At 38.4% G+C, this 16,733-nt stretch overlaps 1 protein-coding gene across 2 annotated transcripts in view; it reads left to right on the forward strand.

Moving 5' to 3' along the window:
• mms19 (MMS19 homolog, cytosolic iron-sulfur assembly component) overlaps nucleotides 1-16,733 on the forward strand; it is a 42,729-nt gene that overhangs the window by 19,195 nt on the left and 6,801 nt on the right. The window contains exons 19-27 of one of the 2 annotated variants that reach the window (XM_030121621.1): nucleotides 64-219; nucleotides 340-439; nucleotides 2,579-2,681; nucleotides 3,548-3,625; nucleotides 3,704-3,830; nucleotides 5,140-5,246; nucleotides 7,885-7,941; nucleotides 8,024-8,210; nucleotides 13,197-13,279. In XM_030121621.1, the coding sequence (XP_029977481.1) occupies nucleotides 64-219; nucleotides 340-439; nucleotides 2,579-2,681; nucleotides 3,548-3,625; nucleotides 3,704-3,830; nucleotides 5,140-5,246; nucleotides 7,885-7,941; nucleotides 8,024-8,210; nucleotides 13,197-13,279 (998 nt within the window). The remainder of the gene's footprint in view (nucleotides 1-63; nucleotides 220-339; nucleotides 440-2,578; nucleotides 2,682-3,547; nucleotides 3,626-3,703; nucleotides 3,831-5,139; nucleotides 5,247-7,884; nucleotides 7,942-8,023; nucleotides 8,211-13,196; nucleotides 13,280-16,733) is intronic. The other variant, XM_030121622.1, reaches the window with a different exon arrangement.

Here is a 16,733-nt window from a genome sequence, read left to right on the forward strand (position 1 = left end):
CCTTTATTACACCATCAAGTCCCACTGGTATGGAAGTGAGAGTTTTTCATTTGTTGTTTTCAGGTAGTGTGAATTTCTTGGTGGAGGAGGTGGTACTGGCGTGCCGCAGCCTGCAGAGGATCGCAGAGCAGGTTCAGGACACAGAGGAGACCGGGCGATGCTTCCATGAGGTCATCATCCCTCGCCTGTTGGGACTGACACTTCAGGCAGCTCTGCAGGGTGTGCAACTTCCACAAGAATATGTTGATTAAGTTTCAACTTTTAGAGTTAAATAGTCAAATGCCGGTTTATTGTTTTATCTTTTGTCATTTCTTTCCAACCTGTGGTTCTGTTTTGTAGATGAAGGGTCGTCTGGTCATCGTAGTCCTCTGGTGGAGGAGGCTGTCCTGTCTGCTATGGTCCCCGTCATCAGCACTTCCTGTTCCAGGCTCCAGCCCCAGTCAGTGAAATCTGAAATAATTTACAAACACTGTCATTTTCATTAGGATTCAACAGACCTTTTATCCTAAAGATAATCATATAAAAATATCTGCACATCTGTAACAAAACAGAGGAAAAAGACAAAAGGCGTTTCTCAGTCTCAAGTTTGCTGAGTACGGTTTTGGTCAGAACCGTCCCAGAGGTGAACTTCCGTAGAACGTTAGTCTCTGCAATTGGAACAGTTGGTGCTTGTGAACTTTCCTCTGTGGCTCTGTTGGATTTGTGCCATTGGCTTCCTAATGTATTCCCACAATCCACCACAATATGTCGCTGACTTGATTTCAGTACATTTGTACAACTACTTACATGGTCCCTGTTTGTGTGTCCGTGTATGTGTGTCTCGGGATTCACACAAAATCCAGAAAGAGCTGACTGCTTCAGTTTGTCATACCTATGTATTTTTGGTCAAGGAACAGAGTTGCAAAGATGCCAAGTTGATAGGGCCAATATTTTGACAGATATTAGTAATTTTGGAATACAATAGCCTTACAATCACGCTTCTATGCCCAGAACACTTTGGCGGTGACTGCTGGACAAATGCGGTACAGCATGCACAAATACACAACAGCTTAAAAACTACCACATGTAGAACGTGTGGATCCCCATGGGTCAAAGTGGTGGTTTTGTATATTCTTCAAAACTGGATAAACAAATTTCGTTTAATCCCATATCATGATAATAAAGATGCATCTTCTCACTATTCTGGCTCTTGTGCACGTTCCAACTAGTGATGTAACGATTACCGGTATTACGATGAACCGCGGTAAAATTCCTGACTGTAACTATTACCGTTTAAATTCTTATTCTCTCAAATTATCCTGAAAACCGTGTTCGATTATTGCACTTGGAAAACTCAGGGTAACACTGCCCATTTCCTAGAGAAGCAGCAGCATTCCAGATGTGCATTCCCAATTTGCAGTGTTTGGCCTCTGAAAACATGGCTGAAGGCAGCCGCACAGACAGCGCTCCGGAGATCCGGGGATAGTGGCTCCCGCACAGACTGGGTACGAGTGCGTGGACCCACGGACCTGGTCCGTCCGGTCTGAGCACACAGACCTGGTCCGAGCACACGGACCCATAGATCCGGTACAAGCGCACCTCCGTCCCATACAACTATGGCTCTCTCATTGTGACATTGTGAATGATTTGATCTGATAAAAGGGTCAAACGCTCCACTATGACCAGTCCAACTACTTTTTTTCCCACTCAAAAAACCACTCAGGAATCGATAAGAGAATTGATAAAGAACTCGATTGGTAAGCAGAATCGATAATGGTATTGATATTGATAAAAAATCCATTATCAATTCCCACCCCCAGTGTAGATATCTGTTATGTCCATAAGGTGCCATCTTTAATGCACATTTGTATGTTTGATGTTTACATGTTCATATTTTAATATTTCTGCCAATCGAAAGTGCATTGTGCGTGTTATTTTATTTGTTTATTTCAAAATACAACTTGGTTAATTTATTTCAGTGTGTGTATTAGTACTTTTTGAACATTTTGAGCACATTTCAACAATACCTCGATAATGATAACCGTGATAATTTTGGTCACAATAACCGTGATATGAAATTTTCATATCGTTATATCTCTAGTTCCAACATTGTATCACATTATCTGGTGATGGTTATTGACTCAATAAAACATTTCTGAATGAAGTTGTCACAGAAGCCGCTGTTGCCTTTGAGAGTAAATTGACATTAGCACAAAATGCATTCTGGGATATTTGCAGCCACGAGTCACTAACCAGTGCATCCTTGGTTTAAGTTAGCAGACAAGAACAACATCTGGGTATTCCATGTGTTCTTGGTTTGTGCAAACTTTTAAATGGAGCAGGACTTTGGCTGCATCTGATGATGTTTTATTAGAACAGAAAAACAGACAAGAACGTGTATTGAGAAACGCCTTAAGTCATTTTCCTGACCTTTCCTCAGCATTTATTTCCCTCCAACGTACAATCGAAAATGGACTATTTGATTTTCTTTTTGATCTGTTTTAAATAAAATCAGTACTTATATCTGCACATCCGTTTTCTCACCTCTTCCTTTGTTGCTTTGAGGTCGATGTGATGTCCTCCCATGTTACTTTTCCAGGTTGGCAGAACAGACGGCATCGAGGGCTACATCCCTCTTCCTAAACGGAGACGTCTCATTTTTGCCCGACAACTCCTTCCCTTCACACATCCAGCTGCTCAAGGTCTGTATTTACTTCAGTGACTATATAACACATGGGCAAAGTCAGGGGAAGGTTAACATCTGGTCAAAAAAATTAAATTACAATAATCTACACCAAACTTATATTTTTGTCTAGGTAATTATTTGTATTTTCAGGAAAATGTATTTTGAAATTAGAAAAAAATTCTGAAAAAAAATTTGAGGAGTTTTATGAGTGTGAATGTTTGGAAAGTGACAGTTTTGTGCCGTCATTCTGGGTTCATTTTATAAACTCTCATAAATAAATTACATTTATTTCAAATACACTGATATTTGACTATTATATTATTTGTCATATTTTAAACACACAGTGTTTAAAATTAATAAATGCATAGATCTATGCAAATTAATATTATTTGTATGGTGTAAATATTGGAAAAAATGTATATGATATTGATCATTGAAATAAAAAATGTTTATTTAAATATTTACTTTTGTTGTCCATCCGTGACGCTACCATTGTTGAAAACTCTTGCTATTTAGGTATGATACAATATTTTTTTGCTCTAACCAATTATTAGGTTGTAAAATAGAGGGTTTAAGGTATACACTGAATACATTTTAAGATGAAAATGTCAGAGGAACTTCACTTTTGTTAATTTTTTGCCCATCTTTTGATATTTTTCATTTAAAAGTATTTGAAACTAAATTTTGCCCTTTGAGTCTGTTTAAGATGGCATTTAGACCTTTCCAGTTTTGTGTAATATTAGTCTTAAACTTGTCTGGTTCAAAAGTTATAAGTCAAAAAGTAGTGGGCTGTCCATCCGTGACGCCCTTGACCTCACTCACATGCATTTCTGTCAGTGTTGATCTGAAAAATGATCTGTCATTTTTTTTTTTTTCTCACAGAAGCAGCAGGGCAGCACTTGGAGGCAGTCCCAGATGGTCTGTCTGCTCATGGGCTGTGTGTGTTCATTACCTCCCAGTGTAAGTGCTTTACAGAGTCTAAAGACCCTCTGAAGTCACTGTAGAAGTATCTGAGGTCATGTTCTGTCTGTCCTCCAGGTGCGGATACCTCAGTTAGATGAGCTGTTGTCAGAGCTGGAGGAGATGAGCTGTACCTGCACACACACGCTGTCATACACCTCTGCTGCAAAGTGCTTTGCAGGCCTGATCAACAAGAGTCTACAGGGTGCGTTGGTTTTACAGGTTTTCAATCTTAGGCCCTGTTCTCACTTTGCATTTAAATAAAGTACATCCAGGCAAATCCGATCACATGTGGATGGTTCAAATGCAAAGCCTGAATACATTGAGGACAAATTTAAGGAGTGATTAGAGACCCGTTTATCCACATTGTCTAATAGTTTGAACAGGTATGTGCTCTGGGACACACTGAAGGACAGGCAGTGGAGTTGGCTCAGGTTCAGGTTTAGTCCGACCAGCCGATGTAGGAGCTTGACATGTTTTAATTTATTCCAACTGGCTGAACCAATATTTGGAATTAAGATGTTGTGTCAACTGGATGATCAGTGTTACAGGGGACATATTTAGCTAAACCCACTTTTATTTGTCTTTGGTTCATTTATTTGTGTATTAGGACCCTAATAGTTCATAAAGTTTGAATTTGAACCCTCCAGGTGCTGCAGAGCTATCTTTATATTCATTCTGGCAAAAATCGAGTGGAATTTCTACAACCTGTTTTAATTCCTGCTTAATTTGTTTCGTCTATACCTAGTTACATTTGCTCATATAAGGTCAAGACTCCTGACAAACATTTCTCCAAATACGCCATAATTATTTATCAGCACCAGCGGTTGTGGTCCATACTGAAAATATGTCCAAACTTCGAGACGATTACCTAAAATGTTTAGTTGTTGGTTGAACGGGACAGAGCAGCACAGTCAACAACCTGGAGGGGGCGGGGCCTGAAGTGGCTCATGTGCATTTAAAGGGCCAGCGCTCCAAACCACCTTTCTGGTGTCATTAGTCAAAAATAGGGTTGAAGATGGACCTGTGGAGTTGAATGAAGGAAGAATTCAGACCCAAGCAGAGCATTTACAGTTTATGGAGACCACAGGGAAATGGTTGAAAATGCAGAATTCCATTGGAAAAAAAAGCTAAATATCACTCCTTTAAATCCTACCAGTTTTACATCACTAATATCTCTAAGCAACATGATAATGTAATGAACATAAGTAATATTACATTGTAATATATTGTTTTGAACAGACTAACAAAGACACTAATATTTGATGAATCCTAAGTGATTCACTGTGTAAGGGTTGACTTTATTTGCATATTGAGCAGGGTTAGAGTTAGATTCAATCAGAAGTGATCACTCCAGACACATCTGGCGATATTTTCATCCCAACAGATGTGTTTACAGCGGGATATTTGTGTTTTGCTATCTTAAGACAGATGTTAATGCAAGGTCAAAACAGGGCCTTAAAGCTGCAGCCTCCTCTGCTGCAGCTCTTGTGAGACTGCGGTTTGTTCCTCAGGTGACGCTCTGGACAGCCTCATTCAGAGGACAGTGAGGAGGGTCTGCGGTGAGATGGATTCTCCAGGCTCAGCGCTGCGCACTCAGGCCTTCACCCTCATGATCTGGGTAAGAGTTGAATTGGACTTCACCTGTTTCACCATCTGCTGCTTAGTTAATTCAACCAATCCTCCCATCTGCCGCTTCCCCAGTGAGTCATATCAAGGCTGACCGGAATCTTGGCATCTGTTGTGAGCAGCACACGTGGCTTGTGCAATCACCGTTTTTATCATCTTAGAAATATTTCAGAAATATGCTCTGTGTTAAGTTTTAAAGGCACAGAGACCATTGTACACTGGTATGTCAGCACACTTGGATTACTGCAACAGCCTTTTTACTCAGAACCTGTTGATCGGCTCCAGACTTTAGAGACGTGATTACATTTGTTTTACACCGTCTCCCAGTGTGTTTCAGGACAGGTTGAAAGAATTGACTGATTACTTTTATGGTAAAAGGTAATCATGACCAAAGGATTCATAAAGACATTTTGAAGCAGAATCCATGGTCTGAATCACAGTAAAATGCAGGTTTGTTGTCATTAAATTACAGGGTATCCAGTTACTTCAAATATCAAGAAAACCTCAACACAGGAAATTAAATTACATGCATGATTTAGACGGTATGTATCGTAGGTGTCTTCTATCAAAATTCAGATCATTCAGTCACTTCAGTGGAGAGAGGAAGGATTAAAATGTGGACCCCTCTCCATCTATCTACTGCACACGATTTAGAGCCACATCACTTTCCATTTCCAGTTTCACGGAGCCACGTATTACTTTATTGGACTGGACCTAAAATGAGCCAGTTATAAGTTAAGCTCAGAGACATTATTCAGCATTAGAAAAGGAAACAAAAAACAGGTTTTAATTTAGACTGAATCAGGTTTGAGCTGCGCAGTAAAACAGGAATGTGGCCTGTTGCGTGATCTTCTGTTTTATGCCCGTTCCTTTTGATCAGGAAATGACAAACACCATAATCACAAAACATACTGAAAAGAAAAGGGAACTGGGGTATTACTAGCTGTCCACAGCTGCAGAGAGGAGGACAGTTCATATTGTGCCTCCTTGTATACTTTATAGAAGAGACTGAAAGATCCAATTTTTATCAGAAACACCTGAGATGCATACCTGCTTTACCATGCATTTCTTTCTCTGTGGTCTTCTTGGGGAAAAAAAAACAACAAAAAAACAGATGACAGTGATCACTTTGTTCCTCATCCTGTTTATCATGAGATTTCTGAAGAGCTGAGGTTGAGGTTGAATTGCTTTTGGTTGTTTTTGTTGAACTAAAATCTATGCATTGCAGGGCTGTACGCTTTTTTTTTTTTTTTAATAATTTTTGTAATTTCTTTTTCACATGTTCATAGACATAAAATACAACAAACAGTACAACAAGGCCAGTTGAGGGTGACAGTATTCAACAAAAGACATCCATAAATAATACAATAAAAGATACATTTACTTTTTTAGGTGGTAGCACTGGTGCTAGGAAGTTAAACATTTTAGTAGCACAAAGAAAAATTTAGTTGCACACACAGTTGGATAGTTTGTTAACATGTTGATTGGCTGAATTAATTTGATACTGATCAGAAATTCTAACAGTGTTGAAAATTCGAAAATTTTGGGGCTTATACTGTTTGAAGGTTTTAGAGAGAGAGAGAGACACACATCACAAATTCAATCAAAGAGATGCCACCTGGGGGTGCAGGTTAAGGGGGGGTAAATATGACAAATTCATGGGGCCCATCATTTGTGGGGGGTCCAGTGGATACAAGTTAGAAGTTGTGAAAATGTAATGTAAGATCCGCTGTATAATAGAGGCATAGAAGTCGGGAGTCAGACGTTGAAAGTGTGTTAAGTTTCAGTTTTGTTTTCATGCTAGCCGAAGTGGCATTATGTTTGGACTGCACCCCCACATACATTGACATCGTTGTCGTGACATACTGAGGTAGAAACTACAGAAAAACACCTCTTCATTTTGCTTGAGGCTTCTTCTTGTTCTTGGTTGTAATGTAAAAAAATGATACAAATGTCGCAGTTTCCTTGCACATATCAGCGAGGGCGGAAACGTTTACCTGGAAATGTAGTTCTTTTGTATTCAGATTGTAAAGGACAGTACACACCTAGAACTACAACTCCCATGAAGCATTGTTCCAACAGCTGATGAATAGGACAAGAGACAGTAATATAGCCTAGTTTTCCCCACTATTTTAGATATGATACCAGTGCAACTCCTACACAATTGTGCTCGTGGATGCTTATTTCTCTTCACACAGAATGATTTTTAGTAGCAAATGCAATGGAAATTGTCGCACTGTACAGCCTTGTATCACTTAATTTTTTTTTCTCCAAAGTTCTTTTTATTGAATTTTTATATTGTAACAATCATAACCGTAGAATTAAATGTACATAATGTATTACAACATAGTTGTCTAACCCCACTCTAACAGTCTCACACACTCACACATCCAAAATAAATACATAAAATTAAATAACATAAATTAGTGTTGCTTCATTTTGAATCAATATTTCGATAACAGTTAAAAGAAACCTGAAACAAATCTGCTCATTGATTAAGTTGAGCTAAACTGAACACATTTTTCTTACTGTTGCATGACTTGTCTTTTTTTTTCCTTCGTGATGCACAATGTAGCATGGATGTAACAAGAAAAGCCAGCAGGTATAGTATTGTTTTCTTTAATCCCCAGGTTGCCAAGGCTCTGCTGGTCAGATACCACCCTCTGTCTACAACACTGACGGACAAGGTAAACAGTCAACCATGTGCGTGTGCATCATTTCCCTGTTACCTTTTGAACTCACCTGAACCCAAATGGCGTCTCTCTGAAGCTCTTCTCTCTGCTCGACAACACCGATCTTGGTTCGATGGCGGCGGACGGCTTTTCGCTGCTGATGAGCGACTCCGCTGACGTCCTGAACCGGGCGTGTCACGCAGACGTACGCATCATGTACCGCCAACGTTTCTTCAGTGAGAATTCAGCCAAACTGGTGCAGGGCTTCAACGCAGCTCCCCAAGGTGACAGACAGTTTCACTTAGCATTAACAATAAATCTAAAACACAGCACTTTTAGATGTCTCGTCTTATGTGTTCCAGTATTGTATGACATCATCAGCCTGTAGATTTAGAGAAAAGGGAGTCTGTCCAAACTATGAACTTCACTCACTATATTAACTCATAAAGACTGAAACAACCGTCAGTGACCAAAAACCATCTACTGATCTAAACTGTTTAATACCTGTTGATCCACTAAGCCTATCAATACATGTAAATAATGGGTGTAAAATACAGTTATTGATCTTTGCATGGTCATCAGATATGACCCATTTGGACGTTCAGAGGCTCCGTAGTTACCGTGGAAACACCGGCATCTTCTACAGCATTGATTCACCAGTAAAACCCATGGAGTTGGATCAATGACAGTGGATAAAATGAACAAAAATGAATAAAAACCTACAAAATGATAAATAATGTGGGAAAAAAATAAGTAAAAAATTCACTAGAATAAAGCTAAAAGAGAATAGAAAAACAATAAAATGAAAAAATAACAGCCAAAGTAATGAATAAAAGGAACAAAATTAATAAATCTATAAAATAAGTTGCAAACTGAACTAAATTTTAGGGGGAAAAAATAGAACAATTTATAAAAACTTGAAACATTGATTCACCAGTAAAATCCATGAAGTTGGATCAGTGACAGTGGATGGACACACTGCATTTATGTTCAGTTAATAATATATTTTTCAGAACAAGTCACTTTTTCCTCAATTTTCTCTATTTTGATATATTAAACTTTGAATTTACTGACTTTTAATTGACATCTACATGATCAGTAAATTAAATGTAGGTAAATGAAAATGACCTGATTTTCACAGAAAAATGCAAACTACAGAGGATAATATAGTAAATGGTGATAAATCACCTACGTTAGACAGAGTTAGACACAAAAGTAGTTGTGACTGTCACCATTTTCATGTCACAACTTTCTTTCTAATGATATCAGTTCAGTTCACATATTATTTACAAATCATTTAAAATACATATGTCACTTGTATTCATAATTTACAGCAAGATGTGATTTTGTAAAAAGGGTAACCCCAGAAGCTATCCATAGCTTATAAACAGGGGCCCAAGACATTAAGCAAACAGTGCAATTGATTATGAAGACAATCTACATTTCTACCTGAGATAAAACCTAACCCTTGCTCTAAAACAACCTAAGGTAATCCCATAAATACAGACAGTATAGAATTTAGACAGTATCAACACGTGAGGATACAATGACACAGGCTTAAATTAAACATATTTCAAAAGCAGTTTTTGTTTTAATTGCTTTTTAAATATGGATAGGGATGCAGACTCTTTTATGGTGCTCTCAGTCTCATTCCAAGTCTGCGGACCTTTAACTGTCACATGAAGATTTGAGCATTTCAGTTTCCATTTCTTTCCCCTTACATGATGTTTCCCTCTTGTGTCATGTACTTGAGTAGGTACATAAATTTGAATGAGATGACAGAGTCTGTCATTTAGTCTAGATATTACCTTATACATTACACATGCATTGTGGAAAGTGTTGGACTCAGTGAGCTTCAGAAGTTTGAAAAGAGGATCAGAGGGAGCGTTTAACTTAGTCCATGAGATTAATCCAACAACTGTCTTTTGTAAGATCTGTACTTTCTCAAGATAAGTAGGGGATATATATATATATATATATATATATATATATATATATATATATATATATATATATATATATATATATATATATATATATATATATATATGTGTGTGTGTGTGTGTGTGTGTGTGTGTATATATATATATATATATACATACATACACATATACATACAGGGTGGGGAAGCAAAATTTACAATATTTTGAGGCAGGGATTGAAAGACAGTGTATGACCAATTAGTTTATTGAAAGTCATGAGAATTTATTTGCCAAAGGAAAATGTACATAATAGAAAATGTTTTTATTCTATGTGTCCTCCTTCTTTCTCAATAACTGCCTTCACACGCTTCCTGAAACTTGTGCAAGTGTTCCTCAAATATTGGGGTGACAACTTCTCCCATTCTTCTTTAATAGTATCTTCCAGACTTTCTGGTAATAGTTTTGCTCATAGTCATTCTCTTCTTTCCATTATAAACAGTCTTTATGGACACTCCAACTATTTTTGAAATCTCCTTTGGTGTGACGAGTGCATTCAGCAAATCACACACTCTTTGACGTTTGCTTTCCTGATTACTCATATGGGCAAAAGTTTCTGAAAAGGTATGGATAATAGTGTTAGGTATGATTATGACATCAGTATATGTTTGGTTTCAAAACAATTGACGTAGTGCCTGCTGAGAAAAAACAACTAAATGTTCATTGTAAATTTTGCTTCCCCACCCTGTGTATATATATATATATACACTTAAGCCCAAAATTATTCATACCCCACGCAAAAATTGATTATTTCATAGTTTTTATATGAAATGAAGGACAGAGAAAAGGTTTGTATAATTTCATTTTATTTATGGTAGATTACGAAGCAATACAGCAAATTTGGTTCCTTTGTTGTTGACCTATAGGTTACATAATCAACATTTTGGGTTTGTATGCATGTCCATAATTATTCATACCCCCTGAATGGTCATGGAATTTAGGCTTTTTTGGGTGCCAAAACTAGGGCTAATCATTATGAATGCCATCCCTGGAACTCACTAACCATGTGCAATCCCTTATGCAACCTGTCATGTAATAAACTGAAATAAATTCAGTGAGTGAGTGCATTCATTCTCACTTTATGGTCAACAGTCAAACCAACGGCATGGCAAAGACAAAAGAACTGAGTGAAGACCTTCGATCGCGCATTGTAAATGCACACAAGGATGGCAAAGGCTATAAAGCTATAGCAAAGCAATTTCATGTGCCAGTCGCCACTGTACAGAGCATCATCACCAAGTTCTAAAGGTTCCACACTGTACAGAATCACAAGGGGCGTGGCCGGAAGCCAAAGATGACATCAAGACTATCACGAAAAGTTGTGAGAGAGGTCAGCAAAAACCCCCGGATCACCACCAAGGCTATCCTGAAAAATTTGAGTGAAACTGGAACCAACATATCGAGGCAGACACTGCAGCGGACATTGCACAAAGAGGGCTTCCGTGGATGCCGGCCAAGGAAGACTCCACTGCTCCAGCCCAGGCATGTAAAAGCCAGACTAGCCTTTGCAAAAGCACATCTAGACAAGGACCCAAGCTTTTGGTTATCAATGTTGTGGTCTGATGAGACAAAAATGGAGCTTTTTGGCCACAGGGATGTGGCCTTTGTTTGGAGAAGGAAAGGTGAAGCATTCCAACCCAAGAACACGGTTCCAGCAGTCAAGCACGGCGGTGGAAGCATCATGCTTTGGGGATTCTTCTCTGCAAGTGGGCCTGGGAATCTCGTCAAAGTGAATGGCATCATGAGAAAGGAACAATACATTGAGATATTGGAAGAAAATATTAAGCAGTCGGCAGAAAAACTTGATCTGGGTCAGCAGTAGATGTTTCAACAGGATAACGATCCTAAACACACAGCGAAAGCTGTCAAGAAATGGTTCAAGGATAATGATGTGAATGTCTTGGAGTGGCCAAGCCAAAGCCCAGACCTGAACCCGATCAAAAATCTGTGGAGGGAGGTCAAGACACAAGTTTCGGCAAGAAGACCTTCTAACCTCAAGGATTTGGAAACCTTTGCAAAAGAAGAGTGGGCAAAAATCCCTGCTGAAGTCTGCAGAAACCTGATCAGCAACTATCGGAACCGTTTGCAAGCTGTTATAGCAAATAAAGGCTATGCCACTGATTATTAATCATGGGGTATGAATAATTATGGACATGCATACAAACCCAAAATGTTGATTATGTAACCTTTAGGTCAACAACAAAGAAAGCAAATTTGCTGTATTGTTTCGTAATCTACCATAAATTAAATTGAATTAAACAAGTATTTTCTCTGTCCTTCATTTCATACCTAAAACTATGAAATAATCAATTTTTGCGTGGGGTATGAATAATTTTGGGCTTAAGTGTATATATATATATATGTGTGTGTGTGTGTGTGTGTGTGTGTGTGTGTGTGTGATACTTAATACAGAGTTCCCAGGGTCTTAAAAGTCTTGAATTTACAAATCTGTATTTAATACCTTAAAAAGTCCTTAAAAAGTATTAAATTTGATGTGGTAGGTCTTACATTATGTTGCCATAAACTTGTTCGCTGCATTATGCTTAAATGTATCTGTTAAATGTCCAAGATGGAAAGAATGTAACGTTAGTCGACTCAGTTCCACCTGTTCCAACCCGACAATTTATACTGAAATGAGGAATCAATTATTGCTAACTTTGCAGCCCCTGGTGAGAAATGATCACAGAACATTTAGTCCAAGACACGTGCAGCCGTTAGTTCAACTCAGAACCATGGGAATCAAGGCGTTGGAGTGAATAAACACATTACAATACATCCATTCTAGGAGTCACAAATTTTTGGCAGCATGGCCGTGAAATAGGCTGTGAAATGGGTATTAAATTCTTTTGTAAGTACCGTAGTCTTAAAAAGGTCTTAAAAGTCTTAAATTTACCCTGTGGAAACCTGTAGGAACCCTGTTAAAAGTTGAATGTAGAAAGTCACATCCGTGCTATTTGAAGCTCATTTCACCTCCTTTTAATGACAGAATGACTAAACTGCTGAGAAATACATGGATTAATCGTTGACATTTCCTCCAACATAGACCCCCCCCCATACACACACACACACACCTTCTCACATGTCTGTACACATTTCACTTCAAGGCCCAAAATCTTTCTACAGAGTTCTACCCAAACACCAGAGCTGGTAGAACTCTGTAAATAACTAGAGTAAATATTTGGACTTTGTATCCTCCAGAGGTCCAGATTCTTTCACTCATTGCAGGTTATTTGTTAATTGACTGAATACTGGACTATGCAGTTGGGTTCACTTTTCCTTTTTCTCCTTCAGAGAAAAAACCAAACTACCTGAAGGCTCTGTCCAACATCGTCAATAAGCTGCCCAAGCAAGTTCAAGTGACCGAACTCCCAGCGGTAAGTAAAGAGGAAAATACACTTAGGCTACGTTCAGACTGCAGGCAAATGTAGGCCAATGTTTTTTTTTTTGTTTTTGCACATATGTGACCTGTATCCATGTGTGACCTGTATCTGTTAAAGACAGTTTGAACAGCACAAATCTGTTTTGTTTTTTTGTTTTTTTTTCAAATCCAACCCAGGCCAGTTTCGTATGTGGTCCTAAATCTAATATGTATCTGATATTTTCCAATGTGACTTCAGTCTGAACAGCCAGGTCACATTTATCCAACCTTTATGTCATTGAAATGCGACAAATGTCACAATTCTGCGTCCCAGGAGTGTTACTTCCATAAACACAGTGTGTGCCTGTGTGGTCACGTATTGCATCAGGACCTCTTTTGTGCATTCGGGTCACTTGAGGGTCGCATTCTCTTTATACTCAAAACTGCTAGAAGTCGCATTTAATGTGTAATATGAACGAGCACACAAAAAAATCATATTTCACCAAAAAATCCAAACGGTGCATGAAGACCTGCTGTCTGAATGCAGCCTTAGAGGACTGCAGTCTTTATTGTCTTAGTATCTGCAGCATAAGAAACAGTAAATGCTGCAATAAAAACAACAAAACACACATCCAATTGCATATTCCCAAAATGCGTGCATTTAAAATGATGGAGATAAAGAACAAATGTGAGCGCTATGTACACAAAAAGATCACACTGAATATATTAACAATCAAGGATGTCAACATGGTTTTAGTCCAGGGGCCACATAAAGACCAGTGTGATCTCCAGTGAATCTGATCAGTGAAATATTAAAGGTGGGGTCTGAGATGTTTTCCTGGAGCATTTTTTACTATATTCCTTAAAATCCCCTTCACACCCCGATTACAACTAATTAATTAAATGCTCTAACACAAAAATTTAAAAAATTAGTCACCTGTGGAACGGACAGGACTGAAAAAACACCATCCAATCATTTTGAGCGGCCACTCGAAATGATTGAACGGTGATATGTCTATCAAATTTAACTGCCATTGCCCCCCCCACACGTGTGTACCTCTCTTCGAGCATGAATCGCGTGTTCTCACAGGCTGGAAGTGCTTGTACAGGAAGCGAAGCCAGAACCTGGCTATTTAGTCATACTAGGATGGAAAGTTCACCGGCAAACTGTTTAGTCACTAACATAAACCAGTAGGAAATGTAACATTAGTCAGGTAGGTCTGAACTGGGGCTGTTCTGGAAGAGCAGGGGTGTTAGAGGAAACTGAATGAGGTTTGCATGGATGCCATAGTTGGAGTCGGAGCCCGAGGCGGGGCCGTACGGGGCCGGAGCTGGGGCTGTAGTCGGAGCCTCAGCCGATGTCAGAGACGGAGCAGAGCCTCAGCCGGCGAACTGTTGCTGTGCAGCGCTCATGAACCCTCAGGAACAAGCATTGCACGTGCCAGTACTCTGGAGGTGTGGCTGCAGAGGGACGTCTGAAGAAAGGGGTTTGGACTTTTGAACTGAGTATTTTCAAAATGTAGCTGCTCGAACTGTTTTTCTAAGATCTCATACCCCAACTTTAAGTGAAAAAAGTAAAATTACTTTAGGAAAATGTTTATATCTACAGTAAAAATGTGAATAATATGAACAAACATGAACAACTTGAAATTTCTCAAGAAAAATATGTGCAATGTGTACAATATTCTGCCTTAGTTTATCATTTACACAAGTGCATTATAACTTACAGACCACAGTGGATCTGCAAATACACAAAACATTTAATAACAGACTGGTTGGTCCAGTTACACTGACTCCTCTTAAGAGATTTTGTATTTTTCATATTTGTTCGCATTATTTCACATTTTTTATGAAAGGATAATTTGTAAATGTAAATATTTTCATGTAATTTTAATTTTTTTTTAACTAAAACCAATAGTAACATCTGGAGTTGTCATTATTAAAGGTTATTATGGTAGTATTTTACTGGTCTGACCCACTTAAGATCAAATTGATCTGAATGTGGAACCTGAAATAAAATAATTTTGAAACTTTTGATTGTTAATATCTTCAGTGTAATTGTTGGCATATCATCCCATGGGCAGATTGGACCATTTGGCGGGCCGCTTTTGGCCCATGAGCCACTTTTTTTATATCCCTGACATAAGGTATGAATACATGACCAATAGTTTGACAGTGATAGACTTTGAAAAAACCCATTCCAGTTACTGGGAACAATGGGACTGGAGTTGTGACTTGGAGAGCACCCCGTCACGGACAAATCAGATGTGTGTATTCATGGCACGTAGTAGCACACGTCAAGTGTGTTCCATTACTTCAGTATTGTTAGTTTTTCAAGGGTTGTTGCTGAACTGTACATTTGTACAGTCAGAAAATTGGTTTTAAATGCCCAGAAAACAAAGTTTATGATTTTATCAAAAGCTTGCTTGCAAAATTTTGACAATCTAAGAATTTTTACATCTGATGGTTCATTGACTGAAACGGTGTCTTCCTATAAGTACTTGGGAATATGAACTGATAAACAGCTCTCTTTCAAAGTTCATATCTCTAATCTAGCTAAGAAACTCAAATTGAAGATTGGCTTTTATTTTAGAAATAGATCCTGTTTCACATTTTCCACAAAAAAAAAAAAAAAAAAAACTTGTAGAAGCTACCTTTCTGCCTGTCATTGATTATGGTGATCTATTGTACAGATATGCAGCTACCTTCATTTTAAGGAGCCTTAATTCAGTACATCATGCTTCTTTACGTTTTATTGCAAAATCTGTCACTCACCACTGCATTCTCTGACGTAGTGGGCTGGACATCATTAACCCTCCATAGACAAAAACACTGGTTTATGTTCATCTATAAAGCTCTGCTGAGTAAACTCCCAAAATGCCTCAGTACTCTTCTTTCTGTTAGCTCTGGTAGTTTTCATTTACGTTCCTCCAAGTGGTTGCTTTGACTGCTCCCCGAGTTCTGACAGACTTTGGAAAAACAGCATTTTCCCACCATGCACCACGGTCGAGGAATAATCTACAAAACACTGTAAAACTACATACATTCATTTCTGTTAATGGTGTTAAAAGTATCATGGAGAATGCAGAGAAGGAGGAATGTCACTGTTTTTCTTGATGCCATTATGGCTGAATAGTTACCTCCGCCTAGAGGTATTGTGATCACTTTGCTTTGTGTGTTTGCGCGTTTGTTTGTTTATTTGTTTGTTTGTTTGTTTGTTTGTTTGTTTGTTTGTTAGCAAGATAACTCAAAAAGTTATGGACGGATTTTCTTGAAATTTTCAGGAAATGTTGATACTGGCACAAGGAACAACTGATTAAATTTGGTGGTGATGGGGCAGGGGGGCACATCTGTCTTGGTGGAGGTCTGCGCTCTCCAAGTGCTTTTCTTGTTGTTATTGTGTTGTATTGTTCATTGTGTATCATGTATATGTTTTCTGTTGTTTGGACTTTGTATGGCTGATACCTTGG

This window comes from Sphaeramia orbicularis, chromosome 19 (assembly GCF_902148855.1).
Source record: "Sphaeramia orbicularis chromosome 19, fSphaOr1.1, whole genome shotgun sequence".
Classification (NCBI taxonomy): Eukaryota; Metazoa; Chordata; class Actinopteri; order Kurtiformes; family Apogonidae; genus Sphaeramia; species Sphaeramia orbicularis.